At 62.2% G+C, this 27201-nt stretch overlaps 5 protein-coding genes across 6 annotated transcripts; 2 read left to right on the top strand and 3 right to left on the bottom strand.

Moving 5' to 3' along the window:
• Window positions 1-963: 963 nt before the first annotated feature.
• Window positions 964-3503, bottom strand: B4GALT7 (beta-1,4-galactosyltransferase 7). Its single transcript, XM_053991141.1, has 6 exons — window positions 3415-3503; window positions 2912-3265; window positions 2202-2427; window positions 1897-1980; window positions 1624-1728; window positions 964-1460 (listed from the first exon to the last, which is right to left on the bottom strand). The coding sequence occupies exons 1-6, from the start codon at window positions 3459-3461 to the stop codon at window positions 1305-1307; spliced, it is 972 nt and encodes a 323-aa protein (XP_053847116.1). The 5' UTR covers window positions 3462-3503; the 3' UTR covers window positions 964-1304.
• Window positions 3504-3829: 326 nt separating this feature from the next.
• LMAN2 (lectin, mannose binding 2) lies at window positions 3830-7929 on the bottom strand. The gene is made up of 8 exons (XM_053991313.1): window positions 7765-7929; window positions 7566-7684; window positions 7366-7483; window positions 7038-7117; window positions 5405-5566; window positions 4983-5097; window positions 4469-4588; window positions 3830-4323 (listed from the first exon to the last, which is right to left on the bottom strand). Exons 1-8 carry the CDS (start codon window positions 7904-7906, stop codon window positions 4163-4165), a joined length of 1017 nt encoding a protein of 338 aa, XP_053847288.1. The 5' UTR covers window positions 7907-7929; the 3' UTR covers window positions 3830-4162.
• A 653-nt stretch (window positions 7930-8582) lies between these two features.
• LOC128814965 (ADP-ribosylation factor-like protein 3) lies at window positions 8583-11585 on the bottom strand. Its single transcript, XM_053991314.1, is given in 7 exon segments — window positions 8583-9401; window positions 9480-9665; window positions 10412-10462; window positions 10554-10670; window positions 10760-10960; window positions 11255-11320; window positions 11322-11585. Coding segments are annotated over 7 exon segments (771 nt in total). The 5' UTR covers window positions 11424-11585; the 3' UTR covers window positions 8583-9353.
• Window positions 11586-13209: 1624 nt separating this feature from the next.
• Window positions 13210-20903, top strand: RGS14 (regulator of G protein signaling 14). 2 transcript variants are annotated; one of them, XM_053991391.1, is made up of 15 exons: window positions 13210-13327; window positions 14655-14676; window positions 15610-15764; window positions 15871-15963; window positions 16478-16621; window positions 16782-16931; window positions 17099-17216; window positions 17303-17427; window positions 17504-17707; window positions 17813-17889; window positions 18014-18140; window positions 18445-18526; window positions 18708-18766; window positions 18984-19098; window positions 19364-20903. In XM_053991391.1, the coding sequence occupies exons 1-15, from the start codon at window positions 13283-13285 to the stop codon at window positions 19591-19593; spliced, it is 1746 nt and encodes a 581-aa protein (XP_053847366.1). In that variant the 5' UTR covers window positions 13210-13282; the 3' UTR covers window positions 19594-20903. The 2 variants fall into 2 exon arrangements, with proteins under 2 accessions (XP_053847366.1, XP_053847365.1); XM_053991390.1 differs by having other exon boundaries at window positions 17096-17216.
• Window positions 20904-21528: 625 nt separating this feature from the next.
• SLC34A1 (solute carrier family 34 member 1) lies at window positions 21529-26512 on the top strand. The gene is given in 14 exon segments (XM_053991155.1): window positions 21529-21607; window positions 22665-22784; window positions 22926-23108; window positions 23473-23601; window positions 23679-23822; window positions 23932-24043; window positions 24135-24330; window positions 24529-24624; window positions 24740-24792; window positions 24794-24839; window positions 25198-25237; window positions 25393-25509; window positions 25657-25781; window positions 25887-26512. Coding segments are annotated over 13 exon segments (1902 nt in total). The 5' UTR covers window positions 21529-21607; window positions 22665-22678; the 3' UTR covers window positions 26442-26512.
• The last annotated feature ends 689 nt before the right edge of the window (window positions 26513-27201 follow it).

Here is a 27201-nt window from a genome sequence, read left to right as displayed (position 1 = left end):
CACCAGCTGTCCAAGTTCACTGGCACCTTCATGCCAGATACCAGAGCTGCTTTGGAGCCACCAGGCTGGACAGGCCACCGGGAGCTCTTGGACACCACAGCCCCACATCGCCCCGAGGCTGAGCCTGCTGCTTCCATGATGCAAAGCAGATTCTCACCACCCTGCACCAGCACCTCAATCCCTGCCTCAGAGGCAGCCCCCGACACTCTGTCCAAAGGCTCCAGACTCCTCTCCCAGCTCCAGAGCAGCACAGAGAGCAGAAGGCACCAGATCCCACCAGACACCCCATCCCAAGCCCTTACAGGGTACGTGAGCCCCACTCTTGGCTCTGATGCTTTTTTCCCTCCCTCCTCTCTGGAGCTACTCATCTTTCCGGGATGGCAACAGCTTCTCTCCGGGGATGCAAAGCAACCACTCCAGGAAGTGGCAGGCAGGAGACAAGGACAGAAGGGGCCAGGAAATGCAGAGGGCCTGGTGCCAGTGCTAGTTGTGGGGCTGAACAGAGAGGTACTGGCTGTTCAGCTGGGTCTACCCAGCCTGAGGAGGCAGCAGCACCCAAAACGTGTGCCAAGACCCCAGGGCAGACATCCGACTTCCCAACCCCCCCAAGAAAGGCTGAGGCAGCACAGGCCACAGAAGGCAGGCAAGGAAAGGAAAGCACAGCCAGAACTCTCCTCCTCACCCCAGAGAGGTCCTGGCCTACAAGTGCTGACATCCAGCAGTGCTGTGGATGTGGGGCTCGGGCATGGCTCAAGCACAACCACTTCCTGCAGTGAAATGCCAACAGCCCAGCCCTGGGGGTACCTGGCAGCTGGAAGAGGCAGCATCTCTCTCAGAGCTCGTTTCAGACTGGCTTGGCCTCCGAGCCAGAGCAGCTCAGAGCTCACCTGTCACACAGAGAGGAGCTGGGGCCAAGCCAGAACAGGTGTGCTGAAGGAAGATGAAGGGAACAGGAAAATGGAGTAGTGCCAGCACAGCTCAGGGCATTCACAACTCACAGGTGCCCTGACAGTTCTTTATTGTCCTCTGAGCTGCGTGGCAGCTCAGCCATGTCCAGCACAGGAAAGCCACCTCCTGCACCTGCCCTGGGAGGCAGCACCAGCGCCTGCAGCAACACCAGCGAGTCCCACTCTCAGCCTCTTCTGTTGCTCCCAGCAAAGTCCAGTTCTCAGCCTCTTCTGCTCCTCTGTGTCTCGCCAGCACTGCTCATCCGCTGCAAATCCCTGCCTGCTCCAGGCAGCTGCACGGCAGCCAGGGAGCCTTGGCACCAGCACAGAGCACACGCCTGGCACGCGGGGACGGGCTCAGCCAAACGTGCACCAGGGGGTCTCGTTTGTGTCACAGTCCAGCAAGATATTGAGGACGGTGCAAGGGGCTCCTGCCACGCTCAGATCTGTCCGTGACTCGATTCGGTACCTCACGTTGTTCAGGCCTCCCTCCCGATCCACCTTGAACTGTTCCTGAGGAAGAGAAAGACTGCTCGGCCCAGGCTGGAAGGAGGAAGCACCCGGTGCCCAGGGAGGGAGCCAGAGCTGGCAGAGAAGGACACGAGCACGGAGGGCTCGGAGCACGTGGTGACCACAGCCCAAATCTCCTGTGGTTCCCCTTGACCACAGGTCTCACCTGCTTCTGCGCAGCGATGCGCTTCTGGTCCCTCTTCCTCCAGGCTGGGTCGTGCAGGTGCTGGAAAGTCTCGTATCCAGTTGTGATTCCAGAGGGACGACGAACCTGGGAGAAGAGCAGGGCTTACGTAAAGCTACTGGAAAACTCCTGCACCTGCGGCTGGAGCGCAGGGCTGCCTTCCCCAGACCCCAAACTGGGTAGCCACACTGGGGGCCAGGTGAAGACACATAAAAAAGGGCAATTTCAAGCCAGGAGAGTGCAGAGACCCCTTACCTGGAGACCAGCTCCTTTGATACGTCGATAAAACTCATCGTCCTCCCGTCCCCAGCCCCAGAAGCGGTTGGACATGCCATTGCACTGGAACAAGAGCAGCACCATAGCAGCCAAGGTCGAGCACAACTCCACGGCCTCACAGGAGCAGACACCAGCCCAGCCTCCCCTGTCCTGCCCCCCAGCAGCTCAGACCACAGGCTCTGTCCCCAAACCATTCTGACTCCTGTCCCCACTTCCCAAGTTCACCATGATAATGTCATAGCTCCTGCTCCAAGCTGTCCAGGACATCCCACCCAGGAGCTCACCAACTCATAGTGCTGCTTGGTGAGCAGCAGGATGCCACCCACGTAGGTCTTGTAGTGGTAGAGCGGGTGCAGCTCGGGGGATGCCACGTGGAAGGGCCCTGCCTCTGGGAAGCTGTAGTCCAGGTGCTCGTTGAGGGGCAGGAGATCCACGTCGTGCATGGCGATGTAGTCGGTGTCGTTGCCGCTCTCCAGGAAGCCCACGTTGATCAGGGATGCCCTGTTAAACCTGCCACAGGACTGGGGGCTCTCAGTGCCACGCACAGCAGCCACTGTCCCCACACATCCCCCTGCCACAATCATCAATGCCCAAGGTCTGACCGGTCCCCAAACAGGGACACATGCAAACACAGCGTTCCATCCTGCAACTGCACCCCTGCACAGTGAGCTGGGGGTGACAGCGTTTCCAAACACCCCGTGGCCTGTCTTTGACTTCCAGAGTTCCCATATGTTTGCTGCTGCAGACCCGTGACAGCGGGGAGAAAGTGAAATACCTGAGGATAAAGGATTTTATGTTAAGATTCTATTCTTGCTAAGGAATAAGGAAGCAAGCCACCACTTTGTCCATCTCTAAGCTCTAGAATGAGCAGCTTTGGAGGGAGCATCACATACTGCCCCTGACATCCCGCTGCCTGGTCCTCCGCTTCTCCGCAACACCCTCCCAGCACTCACAGAGCTTCGGGAAGCACCCCGTCGGCACAGGCAGACGCTACCTGAAATGATCCACTTGGTTGAGGATGAAGATGTGGTGGCGGATCCTCTTCTTGCTGAGGAAGCGGTGCATGTAGGGCACGAAGGCCAGCAGCTCCTCGAAGCGCTCTCGGAAGGGCACCAGCAGCGCCAGCCGGTGCGGCCCCCACGACGGCTCCTCCTGGGGCGGCTGCGGCGGCGCGGGGGGCGGGCAGGGCTGCCGGGGAACCCCCCGGTGCTGCCCGCCCGGCGCCGGCCCCTCGCCCGAGCAGCTGAGCTGGAGCCAGAGCAGCGAAGCGAAGCCCAGCAGCAGCGCCAGCAGGAACAGCGGGAAGGCGGAGAGGCGGCCGGGGAAGAGCCGCAGGAGCGGCGGCGACCTGCGGGATGGCGCGGGGTCAGCGCACGGTGGGGTCAGCGCACGGTGGGGTCAGCGCACGGTGGGATCCCCCCCGCCTCCCAGACCGCGATGGGGTCCCCCAAGCCCCCCCCAGCCCCCGGTAGGACCCCCCGGTGCCGCCGGGCTCACCCTCCGCCGCGCAGCCGGAGCGCGTCCCTGCGGCGGGCCGGGCCCATGGCGCCCGCCCGGCCCCCCGGCCCCGGGACACGCTGGCTGCGCCCGCCGCTCCCCCTTTCTCCCCCGGAAACACGGCCCCGCTCTCTTCCGCCGAAGGGGCGGGACGGGGGCGGGACGGGCCGCCGGGGACATCCCCTCCATCCCGTCCGACGGCCACCCCCCCCCGCCCCGGGGCTCCTGCGGAAACCGCGGGGACACCTCAGCACATCCCCGGCAAGTGCCGGTGAGCGCAGACCCGCGCCCGCGGGGACTCTGGGATCCTCCCAGGATTGCCTCCCTGCACTCCCACCAAGCTGAGACCCCGTTCCTCCAGCACTTTCCATCCTCCCTCCCTTCTCTCCCCATCACACAGAGCCAGAGCCACGGGTGGTGTCAGTCCTTTAATGCCCCACTCGCAGTCCCCTCCCCTCAGCCCTTCATGTTCACACCGGCCCCAGGCAGCACAGCAAGTCCCAGCAAGGTGGGGGGAACGCTGGAAAAACCGGGGAGCAACCTCCAGGCTCCCACACCACAGCCCTGGGGAGCCAGCGGGCATCACCCCCCTCAGTCCAACCCACGGGAGGCCAAGGGCCGGGCAGGGGTTACAGCCAAACAGACAGGTAAGAAAATACTTCTGGTATTTCTCAGAAACAGCATTTAGAAACCACAGTTTTTTTACAGCTCCCCATAAAAAATGATGGGTTTGGGCACAGGTGTTCCACTAGTAGAAACGCTTGTTCCGCTCCTGGCGTTTCTGGAAGACCACGGCTCCCACCACGGCGCAGACAATGATGCCCAGCAGCGCACAGAGCAGGAGCAGGAACACCTTCCAGCCCGTCAGCGGCCCGCTCCGGAAATTCCCCGTCGGGTCATCCACGTTGTCTGCAAGGGAAAAGAACAGCTACAGAGACCAACATAACCTCGGCTCCTGTGGAGTTTTGCCAGGTGTCACGCCTTCAGTGCCTTCCAGAGTCCAGCCCCGACATCCCAATCCCCCACGGAAGGTTTTCAAAACCCACAGGCTCACCTTTGGGGGATTTAAGGAGGCTGACCCTCGGCTCGATCTTGGTCCAGTCAACAGTCTCATCTTCTACAGGGTGCTCCACCATGAGCTGGAACAGCTTCATCGAGATAATGTCGTGATTGTCTGGGGAACAACCATGAGCACCAAACACCATGAGAAGCTCTGAGATGTCCACACACTCAGAGCACTCCTCAGACCATCCTCTGCCAGGTCCAGTCTCCTTCCCTCCCAAGCCACCCTCATCCCCACGTATCAAACTGCAATCCAAAGATGTTCCTTAGCTCTCAGGTGCCTCCTTTCCCCAGGCATGAGTCCCAAGAGGGTTTCAAGAGCCCGGTGAACAATTCAGAGAAAGGAAGCAATGGAAACTATCCAGTGCATCCAGCGTTACAATCACAGAATCACAGTTTTTTTAGGGTTGGAAGGGACCTCTGGAAATCCAACTCCCCTGCCAAGACAGGGTCACCTAATCCAGGTTCCAACCACCACATGTTCCCCTGAGCAAAGCCCCTCTCACCAGAGAGATCTCCAGTGCCAGCAGAAGCACCAAAGAAGTACCCGGTTGGCAGCTGCACCCCTGCGATGTCGATGCAGTTCTTCCATTCGTTCTTGTCTTCCACGTCGGTCATCACCTGCAAAACCAGGAGAGGGTCACACCAGGAATGTTCAGAATCATGGGACAGGGTCCATCCTCCCTGCTCAAGCAGGGCCATCCCAAATCACATAGGTTGTGTCCTGATGATTCATTAGTATCTCCAGTGAGGGACACTCCACGCCCTCTCCAGACAATCACTTTTGTCACGCCACTGTCCTGCCTGGCTGCACCTCTTTGGAGCCGGAGGTGCCAGAGAGGCAGTGGCTGAGCCTGGAATACCATCTCCAGCTCCAGGTAGAGCCAGCCCTGCCCCCCTGGAAAGCAGGACCCCCCGTGGGTCTCACCGTGAGCCGGCCCCGGGAGTAGCGCACGGCCAGGAAGGTGTCGTGGTTCTGGTTGCGCAGGTCAGCCGAGCACCCGGCCAGCTCCGTCCCGCGCCCGTCCTTGCTGTGCTCGTAGGTCAGGGAGCCGTTGTTGACCATGGCTGAGATGTAGGGGAACACACGCTGTGGGGACAGACAGAGGCTGTGGGAGCTCCTGGGGCACGGCCAGAGCCCGCAGAGGGAGCGGGGTGGGAGCGCGGCACGGCAGCAGGGCCGCGGTCAGGATGTGCACGGCTGCTGCTCCACCTAAAGCTGCTTCTGAACCAAGCCAGAGCTGCCTAAAGCAGAGCCACCCTTTCTGACCTCCCAGTTCAAGACCCCTGCGGACGTGACAGCCTGGTCAGAGAGCAAGAAAACTAGACAGGTTTTCCCAGAATCGGCCTGGGAGATTTTAGGGAGCTGGAGATAAACAATGATAGCCAATTATTAAAAGCAACCTGCAGGTGTTGTTTTCCTAATATCTGTTTTCTTGTTATTCTCATAAGATTTATAAACGGGCATCTTGTTAATTAGCCAGTCAGGTGAAATGTATTGATTAGATGACCAGTCAGGTCCCCCTGTATCAGAGCAGTGTGTAAAAGAAGCAGTTCAGAGCAAAGACACGTGCTAATGCCACTCAGCCTTCTGACTGGCTCTTTGTCATTTCTTACTGAACAGTGACAAGGCCCCCATCCTGTGATTCTGTGAATAAACCCACCCTGTACTCCACGGCCAGGGCAACCAGACTGTCCCACACTTGCAGAGTGGCTGGGTAAAAATCCCATAAGCATTTAGGTTGGAAAAGACCTCTGAGAGCATTCAGTCCAACCTGTGACCAATCCCCACGTTGTCAGCTAGCCCTGACTGCCACATCCAGTTGTTCCTTGAACACAAGAAGTCTAAGAACAGAGCACAAGACCCAGAACGGACAGAAATCTACATAAGCAGCAAAACCACACACAAGGTTTTGTGATCAGTGGATTACCTACAGCAGGAGAGGACAACTGGAGGCAGGAATTCACCCCCCATGAGCACCAAGACAACAGGGAGATGGGTCATTTCCAGGTGCTTTATGACTTAAGTGTCATGGTTTTGATGGTACAGACCCCAAAGCACAGTTTTGTTTTCTGACTGTGCCATAATGAGATCCACAAACACAGAGCAGGTCAGAAGAAAAGGATCCCCAGCCCTCACAGGACTGATCTGTCCCGTGGCCATGGGCAATTCTGGAGCAAAAAGGCAGCCCAGGATTTTCTTTCAAAGACACACAGCTTGCAAAGAGAAATTAAGGGCAGAAACATCATGGGATGAGTATCCAAAGCACAGAGGTCAGGGAGTAACACTCAGGATGAATATGAGCAGGTGGTGCTGGGTTTACACCAGTTTTGTGCCTGCTCTCAAGATGCCTTGGAAACATCCAAGTAGCCAAGAGCAGCACAAGAAAGAACAAGGAGCTTCTTATCTCCATTAATGCACACAAACTCTTCTCTTTACCAACTCCCAGGACAGGAAGATCAGACCATGCCCAGCTAGGGAGAGACTTTTCCTTGGATTGGGTGAGAAGCACTTGGAGCAGGAAGGGAACAGCACTGCACAAGCTGCCTGGACCACTCACCTCCGTCGCCTCATCGTTGGGATAGGTGTCAAGGAAAATAGCCAGTCCATGGAAGTTGTCCTTGCTGCCAAAGACAGGACCTGGAACAGGGCACAGCGGAGAGAGGAAGAGACAGAAGGAAGTGAGAATTTGTGCTCAGAGAGTTCTGAGCAGTACAAGCTGTTCACTGCCAAGCAGGTGGCTGAGGGCACCTGCTGCCCGGGCAGGACACACGGGACACGTCACCCCAGTCTAGTGAAACCAGAGCGGGGAGCTCAGAGCTGTCCCTGGCCCGCTGCCTCCCGGGACAGGCCCCGCGTGCTGCGGGCCAGCCGCTCCCGGCACCGACCTGGCGTCAGGCGCTCCTGCGTGTACCACAGCGCCAGCCCATCCCCGTGCAGGTTCTTCTTGCCGGCTCCGTGGATCTTGAAGTGGACGTGGAGCTCCCAGTCCTTGAGGAAGCAGGGCTGTGGGAGAAACCCCAGCGGCGTCAGGGCGTGAGGCGCCAGGGCCGCCCCGACCGCCGCCCGTCCTGCCCGGGGCTCTCACCACACGGTTCCAGATGGAGCCCTCCCGACTGCGCTCGTCGGGCGTCAGGCGCACGTACTGGCTGGTGACCATGGTGCTGCCCGTGAAGTCCCACAAGGGCATCGCGGCCGAGCCCGCGCCTGCAAAGGGGCGAACAGAGCGCGGATCAGCCCGGGCCGCTCGCGGGGCGCCCTGAGCGTCCCCCCGGCCCCGCGCTCACCCTGGTACGGCTTCATCAGCGAGTGCTCCCGCTTCAGGTGCTCGTTGTTGCCATCCGTGAGCTCGGCGGGCGCCGGGCGCGGCCCGGCCAGGGCCAACAGCAGCGCGGCCGCCGCCGCCAGCCCGCCCGCACCCGCCGCCATGCTCCGCTTCCGCCTTCCGGCGCCACGCCCTCTGCCCCGCCTCGCAACCGTGACAGCCAATTAGAAACCCGCACTCACCGAGATCCCGCCTCCAGACGTGAGTGGCATTACTGTCCGCCTATGGCAGGGGAGGAGGGCGGGGCCAGCGGGGCGCGCAGCTCCCATTGTGCGGCGGGAGGCGGGAGGAGGGGGCCGAACGGCCTCCCGGCGCGCGTTACGCGTGCGCGGCGGCGCGGGGCGTGCCGGGAGATGTAGTCCGCCCGCCTTCCCCGGGCCGCCTCACGTGCGCGGGCCGTGCCGCCCGCGGGGCACGTGACCCGCCCCGACGGGTCCCGGGAACGGGAACGGGAACGGGAACGGGAACAATGGAAACGGGAACGGGGCTGGGGAACGACCTCGGGAACAATGGGCTCGGGAACCGCCCCGGGATGGGGCTGGGGAACGGCCTCGGGAACAATGGGAACGGGAACCAGCCTCAGGAACAATGGGAACGGGAACAGCCCCGGGATGGGAACAGGGACCGGCCTCGGGGACAATGGGAACGGGAACAGCCCCGGGATGGGGCTGGGGACCGGCCTCGGGAACAATGGGCTCGGGAACGGCCTGCGAGCCTCGCCGGGCCGCAGAGCCGCGGGTCAGCAGCGCCGCAGAGCAGGAAGGCCAGGCCGAGGCCGCGTGGAGGTCACAGCAGCTTTATTGAGGGTCGCAGGGCGGCCCCCGCCCCGCTCCCGCAGGTCTCCCCCATCCCTCCGCCACGGCAGCCGCGGTGGCCAGGGAGCGGAATGTCCCAGCCCTCCGGATGGGCACCTCCAGCCGGGCGACGGCAGCCCCGGCTGGCACAGGACACGTGTGGTACCAACCCAGGGGTACGGGGACCCCTCGGCGGCACAGAGCAGCCCCCGCTGGCACGGGCAGGTCCCTCCGTTGGTGACTGGCCTGTGTTCGGGCTCGTCCCCAGTCCTGTGCGCACACGGGGCTCCTCTGGCCAGCGAGAGGTGCTGAACGGAGGCTTTCCCGAGCCGGCTGCCGCGGCTGGGGCAGCGCCAGTCCCATCCTGCGGGAGCTCAGGGGGACGCAGCGCTCGGGTGCCTGGCGGTGTTGGGGTGCCCGGGGCAGCGTGTGGGTCACGGCAGCCCCTGCAGGCTGTGACGGCGGCGTGGATGGACAAGTCCTGGGCAGGTTCTCATTCTGGAGGTGTGCGAGCCCTCAGCACAGTGGGACACGTGCTTCCCTCCAACAGCACGGGGGCTGCAGGGGAGTCGGGGGTGTGAGGAGGGAGGGAGAGGGGAAGCCGATTGATTAGTGGAAGACTGGGTGGGAAAAATCATGTGAACATGGCAGTCTGAGGCTCAGGGCCCAGCCAAGGCTCGGGGGAAGCCGAGGGACCAGGGGGGTTGGCCATGGCGAAGGGACCTGCAGCTCAGTCCTGTCTGGCACTTTGCAGCTCTCACTTCTTCCTGTTCATGATCTGGCTGGAAATCCAGTTCATCCCATCCTGGAGAGAAGAAGGATGTGAGTGCAGGCCCTTGGGCCCTCTCCCAGCTCTGCAGAGCCCTCCGGCCCCCATCTGTACCTGCACCCCTTCCCCAGACAGGGCCGAGCAGGCCTGGATCTGCCACTCCCGGTCCCGGTAGGTGTGGAGGCTCAGCCCTTCTGCGATTTCGGCTGCGGGTGCTGCAGTCACCAGGTCCTGCTTGTTGGCAAACACCAGCAGCGGGACCCCCGTGAGGGACTCGTCCTCCGTGAGCTCTGCCAGCTCCTGCCAAGAGAGAAGCTTCTCCCAGGGCTGCTGCCCTCCTCCACGGAGCTGCCCAGCACGGCCTGGACACCTCAGCCCTCCAAATGCCTCATCCCTCCTCTCTGGTGCTCGTGGCACATAAGGAAGCGTTGAGGTCTTGACATTCCAAGGGAGAGAATCTCCTAAAGGAGCTTCACGTCGTGGAGCTCCATCAGCCCAGGATCCACATGCAGGGCTACTTGAGGACTGAAATCCTCCCAGCACTGAGAGCCCTGGGCAAAGGGCAGCTGCAGGAGGCTCCTGGCAGTCCCGGGCTGTCTGACACACCCACACCGCCGTCTGGTGCTGGAACAGCCGGGGCTGGCACTTGAAGTCTCACCTTCCCCTCTCAGAGCTTCATTCCCAGGGTTTGTAACTGAATTTGCTGCTCATAAACCTTTGTTTGGCCGTGCCACTAATGGGGTGCTTGGGGCCGGGAGGGATGAGGGCTGGGGACTGAGGGGTCACTTTCACCAGGGACTGTCACCTCTGTGCTGGGCACCCTTGGAGCATCCCAGCTCAGAGGGAGCTGCTGGGCCATGGAGTGGGGTATCTCTGCCTGCTGAGATCTTGAGCCTTTCCAGAGAGCTCTGGGGACAGCACGGCCCCCCTGCAGCACTGCCCCATCATTCAGAGCAGCTTTGCTTCCCCCTCATCCCCAAAGAGCTGGTGCCATACAGATCCAAGCCCCAGGACCCCACAGCCACCCCTCACCGGACCCCTCATACCTGCCCTGTCTCCTCGAAACGCTTCTGGTCGGCGCTGTCAATGACATAAATCTGCCGTGGGGACAAAAGGGACAGTCAGGGGCTCCTTGCCCAGCTGGGGCCCGCACAGCATGCACAGGCCTGGGGGTGCTGCCCCACTCACCAGCAGGTCTGTGCTGCCCAGATACTTCTTCCAGTACGGGCGGATGGAGCGCTGCCCCCCGATATCCCAAACATTCAGCTTCAAACCGTGGGACTGGACGCTCTTAATGTTGAATCCCTGCGTGGGGACACAAACCCCAACGTCACCCAAGGGATGGGTGGGACCTGCACCCTCCACCACTTCCCGTGGCCCCCAGCAGCTCCTACCTGTGTGGGGGTGATGGTGCTGACCTCCTCGGACGCCAGGCGCTTCAGCAGCGTCGTCTTGCCCGCGTTATCCAGCCCCAGCAGGACGATGCGGAGCTCCTGCTCCGGCGAACCCTTCAGCTTCTGGATGACGGAGAGCAGCCCCTGGGGGCAGGGGGTGCTAGGGGAGCCCTGTGGGGTGCCAGGCGGCTGCAGAGCACCCTTGTTTGGGAGGGGGAAACTGGGCACGCTGTTGGCTTTGGGTATTTTGTGTGTATGGCCTGAGCGAGCATCAAGGCACAGCTCCCAGGGTGTTCAGGCGGCCCCACAGCAGCTTTGCCCAGCCCCAATTCCTCCCTTCCTGGGTGTGCTGTCCCAGCCCTGGGACCACTCCCAGCTCCTGTGGGGACATGCCCCAGGCAGAGCCCTGCTCTGCCAGCCCTCTTGGCACCACCACTGAGAGCTGGTGCTGCACTCCCCCCTGGAGCCGGTGGGATGTCCCTGGACCCCGCTTACCTTCTGCACATCACCCATGGTCTGGGAGTCGCTCCGGCCCGCGGCACCACCCGGGGAGCTGCCAGGGGCTCGTTCCCGGGGCCCGCCGGCGGGTTCGTGACTGGCACGCTCCCCGTCCCCGGGGGAGGAAGAGGATTACGGGCTCCGGAATTAGCTGCTGTTCCTCCATTTACCCACAGCATTAAATAATGCCCTCGGCAAATCCTCCAGCCAGCTGTCGCCCCGCCGTCGCCCACCCCCGGGATAAACCAGGTCCCCCCGGGCTGGGCCACTGGGGCACAGGGCATCCCTCTCCCCACGGGGCAGGGCTCCCAGGCTGGGAGGACGCCGTGCCCAGGCACAGGGCTGGCACAGCCTCCCACACTGGGATACCTCACGTTGAGGCAACACCAGCACCCACAAGCTGTCCCCTTGCAGGGTGGCAGAAGAAATTGCTGAGCTTGCTTGAGGCCACGTCAGCGACTGCCACAGCTCCCCACTGCTGCCCAAGGAAAACCACCAGGCCCTGGAGCAGGTTGAGGGCTGATTTGTCAGCAGCTGGAGCTTGAGGATGACACAGGACAGGGGTCCATAGGGGCTCAGATACATTCTCCAGCAGCCCACCCCCAACCCAGGTGGGGTGAGGGGCTCATCTGTTCTCTGTTTGGATTAAGTGCATTAATTAAGCAATGTCTTTGATTCCTGCATGCTGCAGTTCCGTCCTCAGATCAGGTTTCCCATCAGAGAGGTTATCCTTGTGGTGAGGACCATGAGTCACGCACTCTTGGAGAGACATTTTTATTTATAACTCTCGTGGCAAAGCCAAGCCAAACAACACAGCCACACTCCAACAAAGCAGAGGGGAGCAGCACAATCACCCCTCATCCCACTGCTGCTCCATGCAGTGGCAGGGGGCAGAGGGGCAGCCAGAACCCTCTGTTCCCCCCACCCAGAGACCCTGCCAGCCCTGTGGCTGCTTGTGGTGCTCTGCTTTTTTGCCTGCTCAGGGTGGGAAAGCTTCATTTTTTTCTGCATAGATCTGCACCCAACTTAATGTTAGGGTTCTGCTTTTCATAGGTTAATCACCCACCTTACATCCCCGTTATTAGCATTTCCCTGAGCGGGTTGCCATGGTGCTCTGCGGTTTATCCTGCGCTGTTAGTTACTGAGATTTCCTAACAAATAACCTAAAATATCCTCCACTGGTTTGTGGTTGCTGATCAACATGGAACCCCGACCTTAGGAGATGGGCAAAACTGCTTAGGCATCAGTTTGGTGACTCCGAGCTGCACGTCCACTGCTGCTCTGTGCCAGGTTCTGCTGGCACACACAGCGCAGGCAGCCCTCCCCAAAAGCTGGCCCCGGGGCCAGCCCCACACCCTCTGTGACCAGGGCAAGTGGCACCAGGCTGGTGGCAGCGTGTGCTGGGCCTGTTGATGTCCCCCTGCCCCTGCACCCCTCTTCCCCAGGGTGATGTGATGGCCGGGAGGAGGAGGAGGACTCAGGTGGTGACCCCAGGGCAGCACAGCTGTGCTGGGAATGGAGACTGGGATGGGTTTGGGAACAGGGATGCAGATGCTGATGTGGTCACGGATGTAGATGTGGATGGAGACAGGGACAGGGATGGGGATGAAACAAAGATGCAGATGAGGATGGGATCACGGATGTGGATGCAGATGGGGAATCAATGGGATGGGAAACAGGGATGCAGATGGGAATGGGATAACGGATGTGGATGCAGATGGAGACAGGGACGGGGACGGGGACGGAGATGCAGCGGCGCCGCGGCGGCTCCCGGCCCGGAGCTGGAGCCGGTGTCCGCCGGGGCGGTGCCGGCGGCGCGGGGCGGGCGGGCGGCCCCGCTCCCCCCGCTGCGGTCTCGGTTCCCATGGCGACACTTCCTGTGGGAGCCGAAAGCGGTAGTGTGGTAGTGCCGGGAGCGCCGGGCCGGGCCGGGCCGGGAGAGCCGCGCCGCCGGCCGGGGATGCTGCGGGGCCGCGGGCCGCGCCCGTAGCGCGCCGGGCCGGGCCGGGCCGGGCCGAGCCAGGGATGCAGGGCAAGGGCAAACTGCTGGTGGTCCACAACGGGCGCATGGTGAGTGCCCGGGGCGCCGGTCCCCATCCGCCGGGGCTGCCCCGCCCGGCGGCGCGGCGGGGAGCTCGGTACCGGGCGGGCGGGTGATGTGTGGCATTGCAGACCGGGCGGGCAGGGCGTGCAGAGTGGATAACGGGCAGACTGAGGGATGTATGGAGTCAGGAAACAGGCAGGTGGGAGGGTGTGGGGCTTCTGGGCAGGAGGGGCAGGATCCCCCTGCCCCTCCAAAGTATCCAAAGCAGGCGGAACTGTAGAGGGTTTTTTAGGGCAGGCAGCGGTGTCTGGGGCTGGGTAACAGGCACGTATGGGGCCGGGGTAGTGAGCAGCAGGGGTTTGTGAGGCTTGGACAGCATGGTAAGGGGGCGTGTGGCACTGGGTAATGGACAAGCGGTGACGGCTGGGGATGGGGTCACAGCAGTGCTGGTGCCTGTGGGGCTGGGCGGCGCAGGCACGGCAGGGCCGTGTGCGTGTGGGCAGCGGGGATGGATGGGGAGGAGCAAGGAGCTGGCAAGAGAGAGGGACGTGGGACTGGGGTAAGAGACATGGCAGAGGAATGTGGGGTGGGGTAGCAGGGAAAGGAAGGACTGGGATGGAGACAGTCAGAGGCTGTGTGGGGTAGGCGGGGGTGTGTGGGGCTGGCAGGCTGGGGGGCACGGGCCAGCTGGGTCATGGGCATCACTCAAATGTGGGCACTGCCTCAGTGTGGCCCCAAGCAGGTGATGAGACACAACACCGTGTAGCGACTGCGTGGCTCGGCTTTGGCTACAGAGGTTCTGCCCATCTCCCTGCTTGGCTGCTCCATCCCCGGGGCTGCTATCTAGGGTGGCCCAGCAGGTGCTGCAGGACACCCTGTCCTGCTGTGCCCTGGGTCACTGCACCTGGTCCCTGCTTTTGTGTCTCTGCCCTCCGGTAGCTCCAGGTTCCAAGGAAGGAGGGAACAGGCAGTTTGCCTGCTTGGGGCTGTGGTTGTCCTTCCTTCCCTCCCTTCCTCCCCTCCTCTTCCTGTGCCGTGGAGGCTGCTTCTCTCCACCCTTCTTGTTTGGGGTGGCAGAGTTACATCTGACAGCAGCTGCCCTTTCCCAATTGCTGGCCTGGCCTTAGGCCATGAAGAGGTAGAAGAAAGGCTGTACCCCCTTTGTAACTCTCTCCTCGATGCCCTGGGTTGGAAGTCCTGTGTCCTGCCTCTGCCACAGGGCAGGTAACACCAGAGCAGTGTTTGCTGACAGTGTCTCTTGCTCTGGGCTCAGACTGGGTTTGCCCTGGTGCTGCTGCCAGGCCAGCAGATGCCATGTAGCCCCTCTGACCTCTCTTCTTTCCACTCCCACAGGGCCCGGCCGTGTCGGATGGAGGTAAGGCTGCTCTTTGCCCTGGGACAGGAGGCCAGCATCATCTTCAGGGGAGGGGGAAGCCCACAGGCAGCCTGGTGCCAGGGGCAGGGAGCCAGCAGACAGCAAGGTCATGTGTCAGCACAGGCTGTGCCATGGGCGGGTGGCTGGGCCCCCGCAGTGCAGGGCTGAGCCCTCTGCCCAGGACTGGCCTTGTCCCCCCCATCCCTCCCACACAGCCTCTGGTGTCTGTCCCTCCTTTTGGCTGCTCAGCTGGCACTTTAGATGCTGGGGGCTGAGTGGCTTCCTGGGGCAAGGAGAACCTGGGTACCAGGCAGCCCCAGATCCTCTGATGGAGTCTGTGTGTCTGTCTGTCAGTCTGACTGTGCACTGGATATCTCAGATGGTTTATTTAACTGTCTTGGCCCCAGTTACTTGTGGTTTAGACCACCAGGAGAATAAGTACGGGAAGCCTGGCAAAGGAGGAGCCTGACACACCTCCTCTATTCCTGCCAGCTTTGCCAGGAGAGCACTGCTTCTATACCCTTACCCTTGCAAATGAGCCCCTAATTCCAGCTGCACACCAGTCAAACCAGTTCCAAAGCTGGGGTTGCCCCTGGGAACTTCCATCTTTCTGAACACATGGTCACCCTGGGTTTCCCCGAAGTGGGGTTTCCTCAGGGTTGGGAGCTGGAAATGACACTTTCTGTGCCCTCCACATGCTGGGTTTGTCCCTTGTCTTGGCCAGAAGAATAGAGAAAGTGAGTTCAGGCACCTCTGCCCATCTTCCAAACTTCACTCTGTGTGCCCTCTGTGTCCCCTTCCACTCTGCTTTCCCTGCTGGCTAGGTGCCTTCCCATGGCTGTCTTACCCCAGGAGATGAGCCACATGAGTCACATGTGGAGGTGACATTAGGGGACAGGGAGACAGCCAGAACTGACCCTTTTTCTCTCTCAGAGTTAAATGCCTCCCGGGCCCGTGGCAGCAACCACAGTGTGAACAGCCTGCCGGGCCCACCAACCACGTGTGGATCCAGCCAGGGCTCTGTGGTCAGCTGGGCTGAATCCTTTGAGACCCTGCTGCAGGACCGTGTGGCTGTCACCTACTTCACCGTGAGTGTCACAGCCCAGAGCTCAGCCCCTGCTCCCGTCCACTCTTGGACACCGACTGTCCCACAGCCACAGTGCCACCAGACCAGCAGATCTCTCTGCCCTGCAGGAGTTCCTCAAGAAAGAGTTCAGTGCTGAAAACGTCTACTTTTGGCAGGCATGTGAGCGCTTCCAGCAGATCCCGGCCAGCGACACACAGCAGGTACCAGCTCCGTGCAGCTTTGCTCACACAGCTGCTGGGAGGGATGTGGGCAGAGCTGTCCAGCTGCATGTCCTGGCAGACCCCTTTTCGGGGGGGGTGAGCAGGCTGGAAGCTCTTGCAGAAGGAATAAGGAGATGGATGTGATGTGCATCTGAAAAGCCACAGCTGGGACTGCCTGCCCCACAGAGCAGGATGTGCTTCCCCAGCCCGGGACTGCCAGAGGGTGGAGAGTGTTTCTGGGGGGACAAACAAGACCAAGGGCAGAGCTAGACAGGGAATCATGGGGACAGAGCCAGGTAGCTGCAGGGGATGCTCCCTCCCTCAGGTTGTACCTCTGTGGAGACACTGGTGTGTTGTGCCTAGAGCTTGGTCCTGAAGTCCAGGTACTGAGCTGGTCCTGGGGCAGGTTGGTTCTTCAGGGCTCAGGTGTCTTTGTGGGGTGAGCAGGGGGGCTCCCCTGGTGTGGTATAGAGGAGGGGGTTGCTGGTCTCAGCCTGGCCTCCTGTCCCTTCAGCTGGCCCAGGAGGCACGGCGGATCTACGATGAGTTCCTCTCCAGCCACTCGGTCAGTCCTGTGAACATTGACAAGCAGGCCTGGATTGGGGAGGACATGCTGGCCAACCCCTCCCCAGACATGTTTCGCATCCAGCAGCTCCAGGTACGGCAGCACCTGAGCTCCACCCACAGGATGGGGGGCTGTGGAACCACCCCACATGTCACCCAGCATCACTGCTGTTGCCGTGGGGCTGTGCCATGGGGCAGTGCCCAGAGCCTGTAGGTGTTCAGGCGTCTTAAGCACACACATCCTCCCTTTCCAGATCTTCAACCTGATGAAGTTTGACAGCTACACACGCTTTGTGAAATCCCCACTCTACCAGGCCTGCCTGCGGGCAGAGAGCCAGGGCCAGCCCCTGCCTGACCTGCGGCCCCACTCCCGCAGCAGCAGCCCCCCTCCTGACCTCAGCAAGGTGAGTGAGGGGGAAAGGGGAATGGGGACATGTCCCCAGGGTGCTGGGTCCCTTCCCTGCTGCTCAGCCCCAGGCTGAGGGCAGACAAACAGTCAGGGGACCAGGGAAAGGGAAGGGGAAACCTCAGGTGTTGCCATGTTGAGATGCTGCTCAATTCACCCCAGAAGACGAAGCTGAAGCTGGGCAAGTCGCTGCCACTGGGCGTGGAGACAGCGGGCAGCGGTGCCAACCGCAGCCTTCAGCGCTCCTTCAGGAAGGGAGAGCGGCGGGAGCCATCCTGGGCAGGTGGGTGCTATGCTGAGCAGGACAGAGGGGCCACGCCACCCTGAAGGGTGTTCACGTCCCCACCACCGTCCCTCTGTCTGTCCTAGAGGGGGGAGAAGGCAGCAGGAGTGCCATGCTGTGGAGGGAGTCCCAGGGCTCACTCAACTCTTCAGCCAGCCTGGACCTGGGCTTCTTGTCCTCGGCCAGCACAGCCGCCAGCCCCTGGGCGGAGGTGAGTGGGCACCACGCCAATCCCACGGCACCACGCTGCCACTGGCTGGGCTCATCCTACCACATCCCTCCCTCAGGGCCAGCAGAAGAGCCTGGGGGGCAGCGAGGCAGAGCTGCCAGCCAAACCCATGAAGTACTGCTGCGTGTACCTGCCCGACGGCACGGCCTCGCTGGCCTCTGTCCGGCCCGGCCACTCCATCCGGGACATGCTGGCAGGGATATGTGAGAAACGCGGCTTCCGCCTCCCCGACATCAAGGTCTTCCTGGTGGGGAATGAGCAGGTAGGGCAGGCAGGGGGGGAGCAGGGTTTCTGCCAGCCAAACCATCCCTGTGCCAGGACCACGTGCCACTCTGCTGGCTCTGTCCTGATGATTTGTCTCTTGCAGAAAGCGTTGGTGCTGGACCAGGAGTGCTCTGTGTTGGCAGACCAGGAGGTGAAGCTGGAAAACAGGATAAGCTTTGAGTGAGTGGGAGCTTTGGGGCTGATGCTGTTGGTCATCCACAGCGCCTCAAACCCAGTCCTCCAGGCAGTGCTGAGTGCCCTGGATCTGCTCCTGCCTGCAACCACCTCTTCTCCCCCTCTGCAGCCTGGAAATCTCCTCCCTCAACAAGACCATCCGCATCACAGCCAAGTCAACCAAGCGCATCTGGGAAGCGCTGCAGCCCGTGCTGGGCAAGTACGGCGTGAGCGTGGAGCAGGCGCAGCTGCGCAGGGTGAGCCTGGGCCTCGGCAGGCACGGCCAGCCCCGTGCTTTGGGGGGAGCCCTGGGTTTGGGGCTCAGGCCAGGGGCTGCTGGCTCTGAGCAGGTAGTGGGGAGCAGCAGTGCATGCCAGGGCCAGCCTGTGGGCTGCTAGAATCGCTGGTTTTGGGATGGGCTGTGACATCCCTCTGTGTGCTGGGAAGGAGCAGTGGGTGTTGCCTGTGCTGGCACAGTGGGGTCTGGCCAAGTGGGTCCTCAGCCTGGCTGCCTTTCCTGTGCCACAGTGAGTGTGACACTGGCTGCTGTTCCTGTTGCAGCAAGGTGAGCCAGCCACCCTGGACTTGGAGAAGCTGGTCAGCACAGTGTCTGCTCAGAAACTTGTCTTGGAAACACCAGCAGGTAAAGTGTCCTCCCTCCCATACCATGTCCCCTCAAGCCACATCACCATGAAGAGCACTTAGAGGGTCAGGCTGTTTTTTGCTGGCCATGGCTCCCACTTCATGGGACAGGGACCATCCTGTCATTGCCTGGCCAGGACCAGGATGCTGGAACAGGGCACTGAGCGTCACTTCCCTTGCAGACGTGCGAGCGATGGGGAGCGCTGAGGCTGCGGCTGCCCCCTCTCTGCTCCGGAGTGAGGTGAGCATCAAATCCCACCAGGCCTGGTTAGAGATGCCCTCACAGCTGCTGTCATGGTCCACAGGGAAGCTGGGCCATGCTGTGGTCCCAGCACTTGTCACGGGGCTGGGCAGTGGGTGCCGAGGCAGGAGCCAGGCTGTGGGAGGGTGATGGGGACACGGCCCAGGGGAGCGCTGCCTCCTTGCCCCATGGCTGAGGCACGGGCTGCTCATTGTAGGAGGGAAGCCCAACAGGAGCAGAGCCTGACACACGATGGGAGGTGCCCTCCTCCTTCTCCAGGCCACAGTCTTCAGCTGCCATGAACCTCAACCGCCGCACGTACGACCTGGAAGGTGAGACCTGACGTGTCTGAATCCTAAGGGGTTGGGGCAAAACACAGGCCGAGGGATGCAGAGCTCCTGGCATGCTGGGGATGGGGTCAGGGTCCCATGACGCTGGGAATGGGCTGTGGGGTCTTGGGGTCTGGCATGGAGCAGGGAGAAGGTGCCGGCGCTGTGCCTGGGACACGTTCAGGGTCATATCAGGTGGAGAGGGCAGCTGAGGTGCTAGGACAAAGCCCCAGTGCCTGGCTCAGGTGCATGATCTGCATTTCCCCAGGGCTGGTGGAGCTGCTGAACCGTGCCCAGAGCTGCCGGGCCAACGACCAGCGTGGGCTGCTCTCTAAGGAGGACCTGGTCCTGCCTGACTTCCTCCAGCTCCCCGTGCAGGATGACAGTGCCTGTGAGGGGTCACATCAGCCCAGTGCCCCTCAGGCTGGCTCTGAGGGAAGCAGCTGCCCTCAGGAAGAGCCTGCGCTGGCTCAGCCTTCGTTCGACCACAAGCTCTGATGAGTCCTGGTGCGTGGCACCCCCAGGCCATGCCGGGGTTCAACAGGGGCCCCACAGCCCCTGCCCTGCACCGCTGACACTGCCTGGACTGCAGATCCATCCACGTCCTGTCCCAAGCTGTCATGTCGTGTCGCTGTGAGTGGCTGAGCAGCTGCCATGCCCCTCTGTGGGGCCACGTCCCGGTGCACATCGAGGGAGTCTTGTACATAGTTTGAACCCTCGTTGCAAAGGACTTTGCAACATCCCTGGCGCTGTCCTGCCCAGTGCCTCTGCCTGCAGCAGAGCTGCCTGCCCAGCACATCCTGTCTGTGTCAAGCTGACACAGTCCCACTCACTCTCTGGGTGGGGAAAGCTCCCTTCCAACTGCAGGGTGTGCAGGATAGACAGGGTGGGTGGGGAGGAAAGGCAGGCTCCAGTCCTGAACTCCAGTGCTGTGGGCAGGCAGGGTCAGGAGAACATGTGCCCGGAGCTCAGAGCCAGATCCAGTCGCTGGCCCCGTGGGAACAGGGCTGCCCCGTTGTTGATTTGCAAGTCCACCCTTCCTGGGGAGGGTGAGCATGGCCCTGCCAGGCTGTGCCCCGTGCAGGTTGTTACGTCTGCATTGTGTGAGTGTGGCCTGATCCTGCCACAGTAGCACTGCTTGGAGCAGGGCACATGGTTCCTGGCCCGGGCAGCCAGAGGCAGAGCCAGCAGATGGTGCCAAAAAAGCCTTCCTCCTCCCCGCTGGAGATCCTGCGTGGGCGGCTGCTGAGGGACACGCAGGAGCAAAGCCCCATATCCCCCCTGCCCCGTCCCCACTGGGGCGTGGGTGCTCAGCCTTCCAGGACAGCTCTGCTTGGTGCCAGAAGAATGCAGCACCCCTGGGTGCTGAGCACCTCAGCCTGGTGTGCAGGTCCCCAGCGTGTGCCCAGCCTGTCATTCCTGCCAGTGGCTGTGCTGGGCTGTAGCCTTGAGCCCCGATCCAGTCCTGGATGTGTGCTGCTGGCTCCCATGCCCAGTGATCCCAGACAGAATCTGTGATGGAGACATTCCCCAGGAGATCCCTCCACAGTCCATCCGTGCCAGAGCCCTTCCTGGCTGTGCTTTGGGTAACCACTCCACCACCACTGCCTGGGCCAGAGGCAGAGGGGTGACCCAGGGCCCCCAGGCTTGCCCAGAGATGGGGGCATGGCCACCCAGCCCTATGCTGCCACAGCCAGCTGCAGCCCTGTGGCCTTAGTCAGAGCCCCCCTGTGTCTCTGTGATGCTGCTCAGTTCTGTCTGTGGTGTGGAACCAGGGGAAATAAAGAGCATTGCCTGGATGTACCTTTCTTCCCTTCCTCTGGATGGTGCTTTTCCCTGTAGCAATGTCCCCTCAACCCCCCTCTCCCCCACAGAGCCTTCCTAGGGCCATGGCAGAACTGGGGCCAGCCCTCAGCTCCAGTGCCACCCTGAGTGGCAGCAAGGGGCAGTGCCAGGAGCTTGTTTACCCAGCACTGCTGATGGAGTAGGGGAAGCTGCAGGGCCGGCATGGCCAAGGACTTCAGCCCCGACCCTGTCAATGAGTGACAGCCAGAGCTGCCAGGGCCTCACTGGGTTAATGATTGAGGGGGCAGCTGGCCAAGAGCCCCTGGGCACGGGGCAAGTGCGGACACCAGCCCCCTGCACACTGGACATGTCCCCTGCTGTGCCACCTCCCGGGCATTCAGCTCCATCAGTCTGTCACTCAGTGGAGGTGGCTCAGTGATGCTCCAGCAGTGGCACAGGTGTCCCCAGGCTGTCCCTGAGTGCCCTGGAGTACCCAAGGGATTTTCCCTTACATTTGCACCTGGCTCATCATGGTGATGGGTTCTGACAGTGCTTAATCCTGGGGAAATGGGGATGTGGCAACTGAACACCTCTTTGTGCCCATTCCCACAGGCAAAGGGCTGGAGGAGCCTTGGGCCAGTGTCTCTCCCCTGGACAGTTGTGGACATAAGCTTGCTGGGTGTCCTGTGGGTGGATGGAAACTTGGCTGGAGGAGTGTAAGCAGCAGGTAATGATAAACAGGGCCGAGGATGTGGTGACAGCAGCGCTGGCCTCGCTCCTCTCCTGCTCACCCACCGCACATGCCAGGGAGATGTGGTGCCAGGGAGATGCAGGCTGTGCTCCACACAGCCCTCAGCACTGCTGGCTGCCCCACACTGAGCTGCTGGCATGGACAGAGCCCGGCTGTTTGCTACCATCACCACCAGTGGCAGGACACAGGGATCACACTGGTGTTGGCATCAGCCATCTCCAATGCCCTGGGAGTGAGGACATTGTGCCCTGGTCACAGCTGATCCCTCATGGCTGATGCTGCGATGGCACTGCGGGTGCTGGATGTGAGCATGGCCTCATCTCTGGTTTGTGATGCCCCAAGCAGCACCAGCACCAAGCCCTTCTCCTCCTCCTCTTCCTCTCATGCAATGGATGAACCACCTGGCACCAAATGATGGAGAGCCGAGGCTCCTCCAGTGTCACCTCTCAGGCACTGGCTCTGCTCATCACCGCAGCGGCTGCTGCTCACCCAGAGCCCGGGCAGGCGAGGCAGGAGTGCCGGGGCGCGGTACCCTGGGGGCACGTGCCCCACACTCCCGGGGGCGCGGTACCCCGGGGGCACGTGCCCCATCCCACCCCGGGGCTGCAGCTGACGCGGGATGTGGTGGGGGTTACCCATTAACTGCAGGAATTTCTGGGGAGGAGGTGAGCAGCGAGCGGAGGCGAGGGGCGACACGGGGCTCCTTAGACTTTGCTCTTGGCGTGTGTATAAAGGGCCGTGGTGCCCCACGGGCCACTTCGCCGGAGGGACGCGTGGATGTGGCATGTGGAAGTGGCACTGCCCTGAGTGCCCGGCCAGCCCCAGGTGAGCTGGGCCCTGGGCAGGAGGAGTCCCCTTCCTGCCCTGCCTGCCCTTTGGGAGCTCGATGGGGTGGCACAGCAGCAGCTGGTGGCCCAGGGGACCAACAGATGATGGGATGGTGCTTCTCAGTGGTGCCAGCACTGCAGGGATCTGGGGGGACGTGGCAGCTGGTGCAGCACAGCTTTGGTGACATGTGGCCACCTCTGCTCAGCCTCAGCAGGAGCGATGCTGCCCTACCGGACGGAGAGCCCGGTCCTGCCCGGTCGCTGCCCGGTGCGGGGAGGAAGGGTTGTGCACGGGCCACAGTTCGCCTACTGCCCCAGCCCCCAAGGTAGGTGCCCCCAGCCCTCCTCCTCCTCCTCTTCCTCAGCTCTGCTTCTGGCCAGACCCTGGCCCAGGCAGTGCTGGGCTCTCCTCTGCAGGGAGCTCCCTGCAAGGACAGGGCTGTAACGTAGGTGCCCTCTCTCCCCAGCTCTGCACCGGCTGCCGGGTGCCCACAGCTGCCCCTTCACGGTCAGCGCTGTGCCCTGCCCTGACCATGGCTTCCCCTGCCCCGGCTCCCCGGGGCGCCTGCGCGAGGGCCGGGAGCGGTACGAGCTGGACGCGCTGTCCTGGCAGGGGCACCGACTGGGCTTGGACGAGCTGCAGAGGCCAGGTGAGACCCCGCAGGGGGTGGGGGTCTCACAGCACCTGGGCTGGGGAACACCCCAGAGATCTGACAGAGGCACCTGGGGCACTTGGGATGCCAGGACTGTGGAGTGCCAGGTTGGGAGGGGAGTGCTGGTGGAGAGACTCTCAATGTCCTGGGGTGACGTGGGAAGAGCTGAGGGACAATGGGGCAGCTGGCACAAGTCACTCCAGGGTGGGAGGAGATGGAGGGGATCCTGGGACAGGTGGCATAGCTAAGGACATGAGCCCTGTGCTGCCAGGAGCCATGAGAGTGGCATAAGCCTGTAGGAGCCTGGGGAGCCAGGGCCATGCCACAGCAGGAGTTTAACACTCTCTCTTGTCTTGCACAGAGCTCGGGTGCTGGGCCAGGGTCCAGTCCTTCTGTGTCTCCCTTCTAAAGGTGCCCCTGATGTTTGGGTTCCTGTACCTCTTTGTGTGCTCTCTGGACGTGCTCAGCTCTGCCTTCCAGCTGGCTGGAGGTAGTAGGGTGGCAGGGATGCCTGGGAACCTGGTGGCAATGGCAGTGCCAGCAGCCTGCGCTCACATTCTTTTACAGGTAAGGTGGCGGGGGACATCTTCAAGGACAACGCCATCCTCTCCAATCCAGTGGCTGGGCTGGTGGTGGGCATCCTGGTGACTGTGCTGGTGCAGAGCTCCTCCACCTCCACCTCTATCATCGTCAGCATGGTCTCCTCAGGGTGTGAGTGTGCCCATGAGGCTGCTGGGGACCTGAGGCTGAGGGAGAGGATGGCTGGATGGGGTCACCCTGAGCCGGGCCATGCAAGGCTAGCGGGTCTCTCTGTCCCCAGTGCTGGAGGTGCGCTCTGCCATCCCCATCATCATGGGCTCCAACATCGGCACCTCGGTCACCAACACCATCGTGGCCCTCATGCAGGCTGGCGACCGCAGTGAGTTCAAACGGTGAGAGCCGGATGGGTCAGAGGACACTTCTGGGGCTGGGGGCTGCTCCTCAGGACCACCTCATGCCAGCAGGCTCCTTTATTCTGCACAGGGCCTTCGCTGGTGCCACAGTGCACGACTGCTTCAACTGGCTGTCAGTGCTGGTGCTGCTGCCACTGGAGGTGGTGAGTGGGTACCTGCACCACGTCACCCGCCTGGTTGTGGCCACCTTCAACATCCGCAGCGGGAAAGATGCCCCCGACCTGCTGAAGATCATCACAGAGCCCTTCACCAAACTCATCATCCAGGTCTCCTCAGCTGTTATGTATGCCAGAGTGGTATGCCCCGGGCTGGTGGTGATGTCCTCAGCACTGGTGTCCCTTTGATGGCAGTTGTATCCAAGTGCCCCCAGGCTGGCGGTGGTGTCCCCATGCCAGTGAAGATGTCCCCAGCCTGCGGGTGCTGTTAGCCCCCAGGTGCCCTCTCCAACATGTGTGTTGTTGCAGCTGGACAAGTCTGTGATCACGGGCATCGCGACAGGGGACGAGAGCCTGCGCAACCGGAGCCTCATCCGCATCTGGTGTGGACCTGCAACCCCACAGGTGAGGGGCCCGTGGCCCTGCTGGGGCCACCAAACACTCCCACAGAGGATGGCTGGTGGGCAAGGGCTGGTGGAGGACACTCTGGAGCCAGCTGTAGCCCACCTTCTCCCTGCAGATGGCCACTGTGGGGCTTGGGCCCCCCCCAAACTGCACATCCCCCGGCCACTGCAGCACTAAGGGCATCGAGGTCCTTCACAACGTCACCAGGCAGAAGTGTGAGTGGGTGTGGAGGGCTTGGGGCAGGGCTGGGGCACAGGGCATGGGGCTGGGGAGGTGCAAGTGGGGCTGGGGGTTGTATGTGTGATGGAGAAGTGCTGGAGTCATGATGTGGGGCAGGGCTGGGAGATGTTGTGCTGGGGTCCAGGTGTGGGGCTGTCTGCGGGGGCAGGTTTGTGAGCGGGGCCGGGCCAGCCCCAGCCCCTTGTCCAGCCGTGCTGTGGGGCAGGTGAGCACCTCTTCACCGACACACCACTGCCCGACCTGGCCGTGGGGCTGGTGCTGCTGGCCGGGTCCCTTGTCGTGCTCTGCACCTGCCTCATCCTCCTGGTCAAACTCCTCAACTCCCTGCTCAAGGGGCAGGTGGCCAAAGCCATCCAGAAGGTCATCAACACTGGTGAGTAGGATGGGGACCACATGCCACATGGCCACCCATGCCCATCTCCACCTGCCATCCTCAGACCTGCCCCTGGCTGCCCCTGACCCCCAACGCTGATGTGGCCATGCCCATGTCCCTGTTTGTGTCCCATGCCCGTGGCCATGCCGTGGCAGACCTTCCACACCCGCTCAGCTGGCTCACCGGGTACTTCGCCATGGTGGTGGGTGCTGGGATGACCTTCGTGGTGCAGAGCAGCTCTGTCTTCACCTCTGCCATCACACCCCTGATCGGTGAGTCCCAGCCATTCCTCATGCCCTGCCATGTGCCATCCCCTGGCCTGTGGGTGCTAAAGCACTCAGAGAGACAAAAGGAGCTGTGCCTCCTTTGGAGAGCATGGGGATGGCACTGCCAGGAGTGACGGGGTGCCTCTCCCACAGGCCTGGGGGTGATCAGCATTGAGCGTGCCTACCCACTGACCCTGGGCTCAAACATTGGCACCACCACCACTGCCATCCTAGCTGCCCTGGCCAGTCCAGGGGACAAGCTGGCCAGCTCCTTCCAGGTACAGTCAGCCCGGGGTCATGGCTGGGCTGGATGGGGTCAGCAGGCAGGGCAGGGGCTGGGGGAAGCCCACGTGCCCGGCCTGATGGGGATGCCATCCTTGCAGATTGCTCTGTGCCACTTCTTCTTCAACATCTCGGGCATCCTGCTGTGGTACCCACTGCCCTTCACCCGCCTGCCCATCCGCATGGCCAAGGCGCTGGGCGAGCGCACGGCCAAGTACCGCTGGTTTGCCGTGCTGTACCTCATCATCTGCTTCCTCCTGCTGCCCTCCCTCATCTTCGGCATCTCCATGGCGGGCTGGCGGGCGCTGGTGGGGGTGGGCGCGCCCTTCCTCGGCCTCCTCTTCTTCGTGGGGCTGGTGAACGCGCTGCAGGCACACAGCCCCGGGCGCCTGCCCAAGTGGCTGCAGACCTGGGACTTCCTCCCCGCCTGGATGCACTCGCTGCAGCCCCTGGACCGCGTCATCACCCAGGCCACGCTGTGCTGCACCGACCGCTGCCGCAGCCCCGAGGGCTGGGAGGAGCAGGAGGGCGCACCCCGCGACAAGGCCAGGCTGGGGCTGGACAACCCCGCTCTCTCGTACCCCGAGGAGATGCCCAGCCCCACCACGCGGGTGGGCTCCCCTCGCCCACTCCCGCACGGTGCCACACGGCTCTAGCTGGCAGTGCACACCCGGGCTGCTGCTCCTGCGGCCGCTGGTGTCCGCTGTCCCTGCTCAGCTGGTGTCTAATAAAGGGGGAGCGCTGACGCCCCTGTGTGTGTCTCTTTGGGTCCTCCCTCTGCAAACCCTGCTGTCACAGGTACCCCCCACACCACCATTGCTCAGCTCAGCTGGTGCTGGGGACACACCAAACACTCTGCTCATGCTGTGAAGCACATGGTGATGATGCCACAGCTAAACCCCGAGCTCTGTAGCCTCCTGTACTGAGCTGTCACAGGCAGCATCTTCTTCCCCCCTGCCTTGTCCCCAAAGGGCTGAGCTGGCAGGGTCCATGGTGCCCCACTGTGTGCCACGGCAGCATATCAGTGAGTGAGGCACACCACGGGGCAGCCAAACAAGGTCCTGGCTGCTGCGATGGTGCTGAGCTGGGGTCAGCAGGATGATGACCTGGCGTGGTTGGGCCGTGCCCCTGCACCACGAGGCACCCTGGCACCTGCAGCTGGAGCCCTCCTGCCATGGTGACCCTGAAGGGAGCCCTTTAAGTGGCAATAACAGCTTCTCCCACTGCCCACAGATGTTTGGGTTCCTGCCAGTGATATCGGCCCACCCTTCCCTCCCTCCCTCCTTCCCGCCCGCCCTCCTCCGGACTAGGACCAGCAGAGCCAGCAGCGCTGCCGTGGGAGCCTCTCAGTGCTCCCGGCACCGCCGCTGTCCCGCGTGCCCAGCCGGGCCACCACTGGGCCAGGACGACCTCGCC

This window comes from Vidua macroura, chromosome 15 (genome assembly GCF_024509145.1).
Source record: "Vidua macroura isolate BioBank_ID:100142 chromosome 15, ASM2450914v1, whole genome shotgun sequence".
NCBI lineage: Eukaryota > Metazoa > Chordata > Aves > Passeriformes > Viduidae > Vidua > Vidua macroura.
This window is presented reverse-complemented; position numbering and strand designations above follow the sequence as displayed.

Excerpts from the sequence above, each read along its gene's own strand:
- RGS14 (XM_053991390.1), top strand. The coding sequence starts at position 13,283 with ATGCAGGGCAAGGGCAAACTGCTGGTGGTCCACAACGGGCGCATG. Across the intron at positions 16,932-17,095 it reads CCCCTCCTGACCTCAGCAAG|AAGACGAAGCTGAAGCTGGG; the intron begins GTGAGTGAGGGG and ends AATTCACCCCAG. Across the intron at positions 18,141-18,444 it reads AGCAGGCGCAGCTGCGCAGG|CAAGGTGAGCCAGCCACCCT; the intron begins GTGAGCCTGGGC and ends TTCCTGTTGCAG.
- B4GALT7 (XM_053991141.1), bottom strand. The coding sequence starts at position 3,461 with ATGGGCCCGGCCCGCCGCAGGGACGCGCTCCGGCTGCGCGGCGGAGG. Across the intron at positions 2,428-2,911 it reads AACCAAGTGGATCATTTCAG|GTTTAACAGGGCATCCCTGA; the intron begins GTAGCGTCTGCC and ends GTCCTGTGGCAG. Across the intron at positions 1,981-2,201 it reads CCAAGCAGCACTATGAGTTG|TGCAATGGCATGTCCAACCG; the intron begins GTGAGCTCCTGG and ends CTCTTGTTCCAG.
- LMAN2 (XM_053991313.1), bottom strand. The coding sequence starts at position 7,906 with ATGGCGGCGGGTGCGGGCGGGCTGGCGGCGGCGGCCGCGCTGCTGTTG. Across the intron at positions 7,685-7,764 it reads GCTGATGAAGCCGTACCAGG|GCGCGGGCTCGGCCGCGATG; the intron begins GTGAGCGCGGGG and ends GCCCCTTTGCAG. Across the intron at positions 5,567-7,037 it reads CCAACGATGAGGCGACGGAG|CGTGTGTTCCCCTACATCTC; the intron begins GTGAGTGGTCCA and ends CTGTCCCCACAG.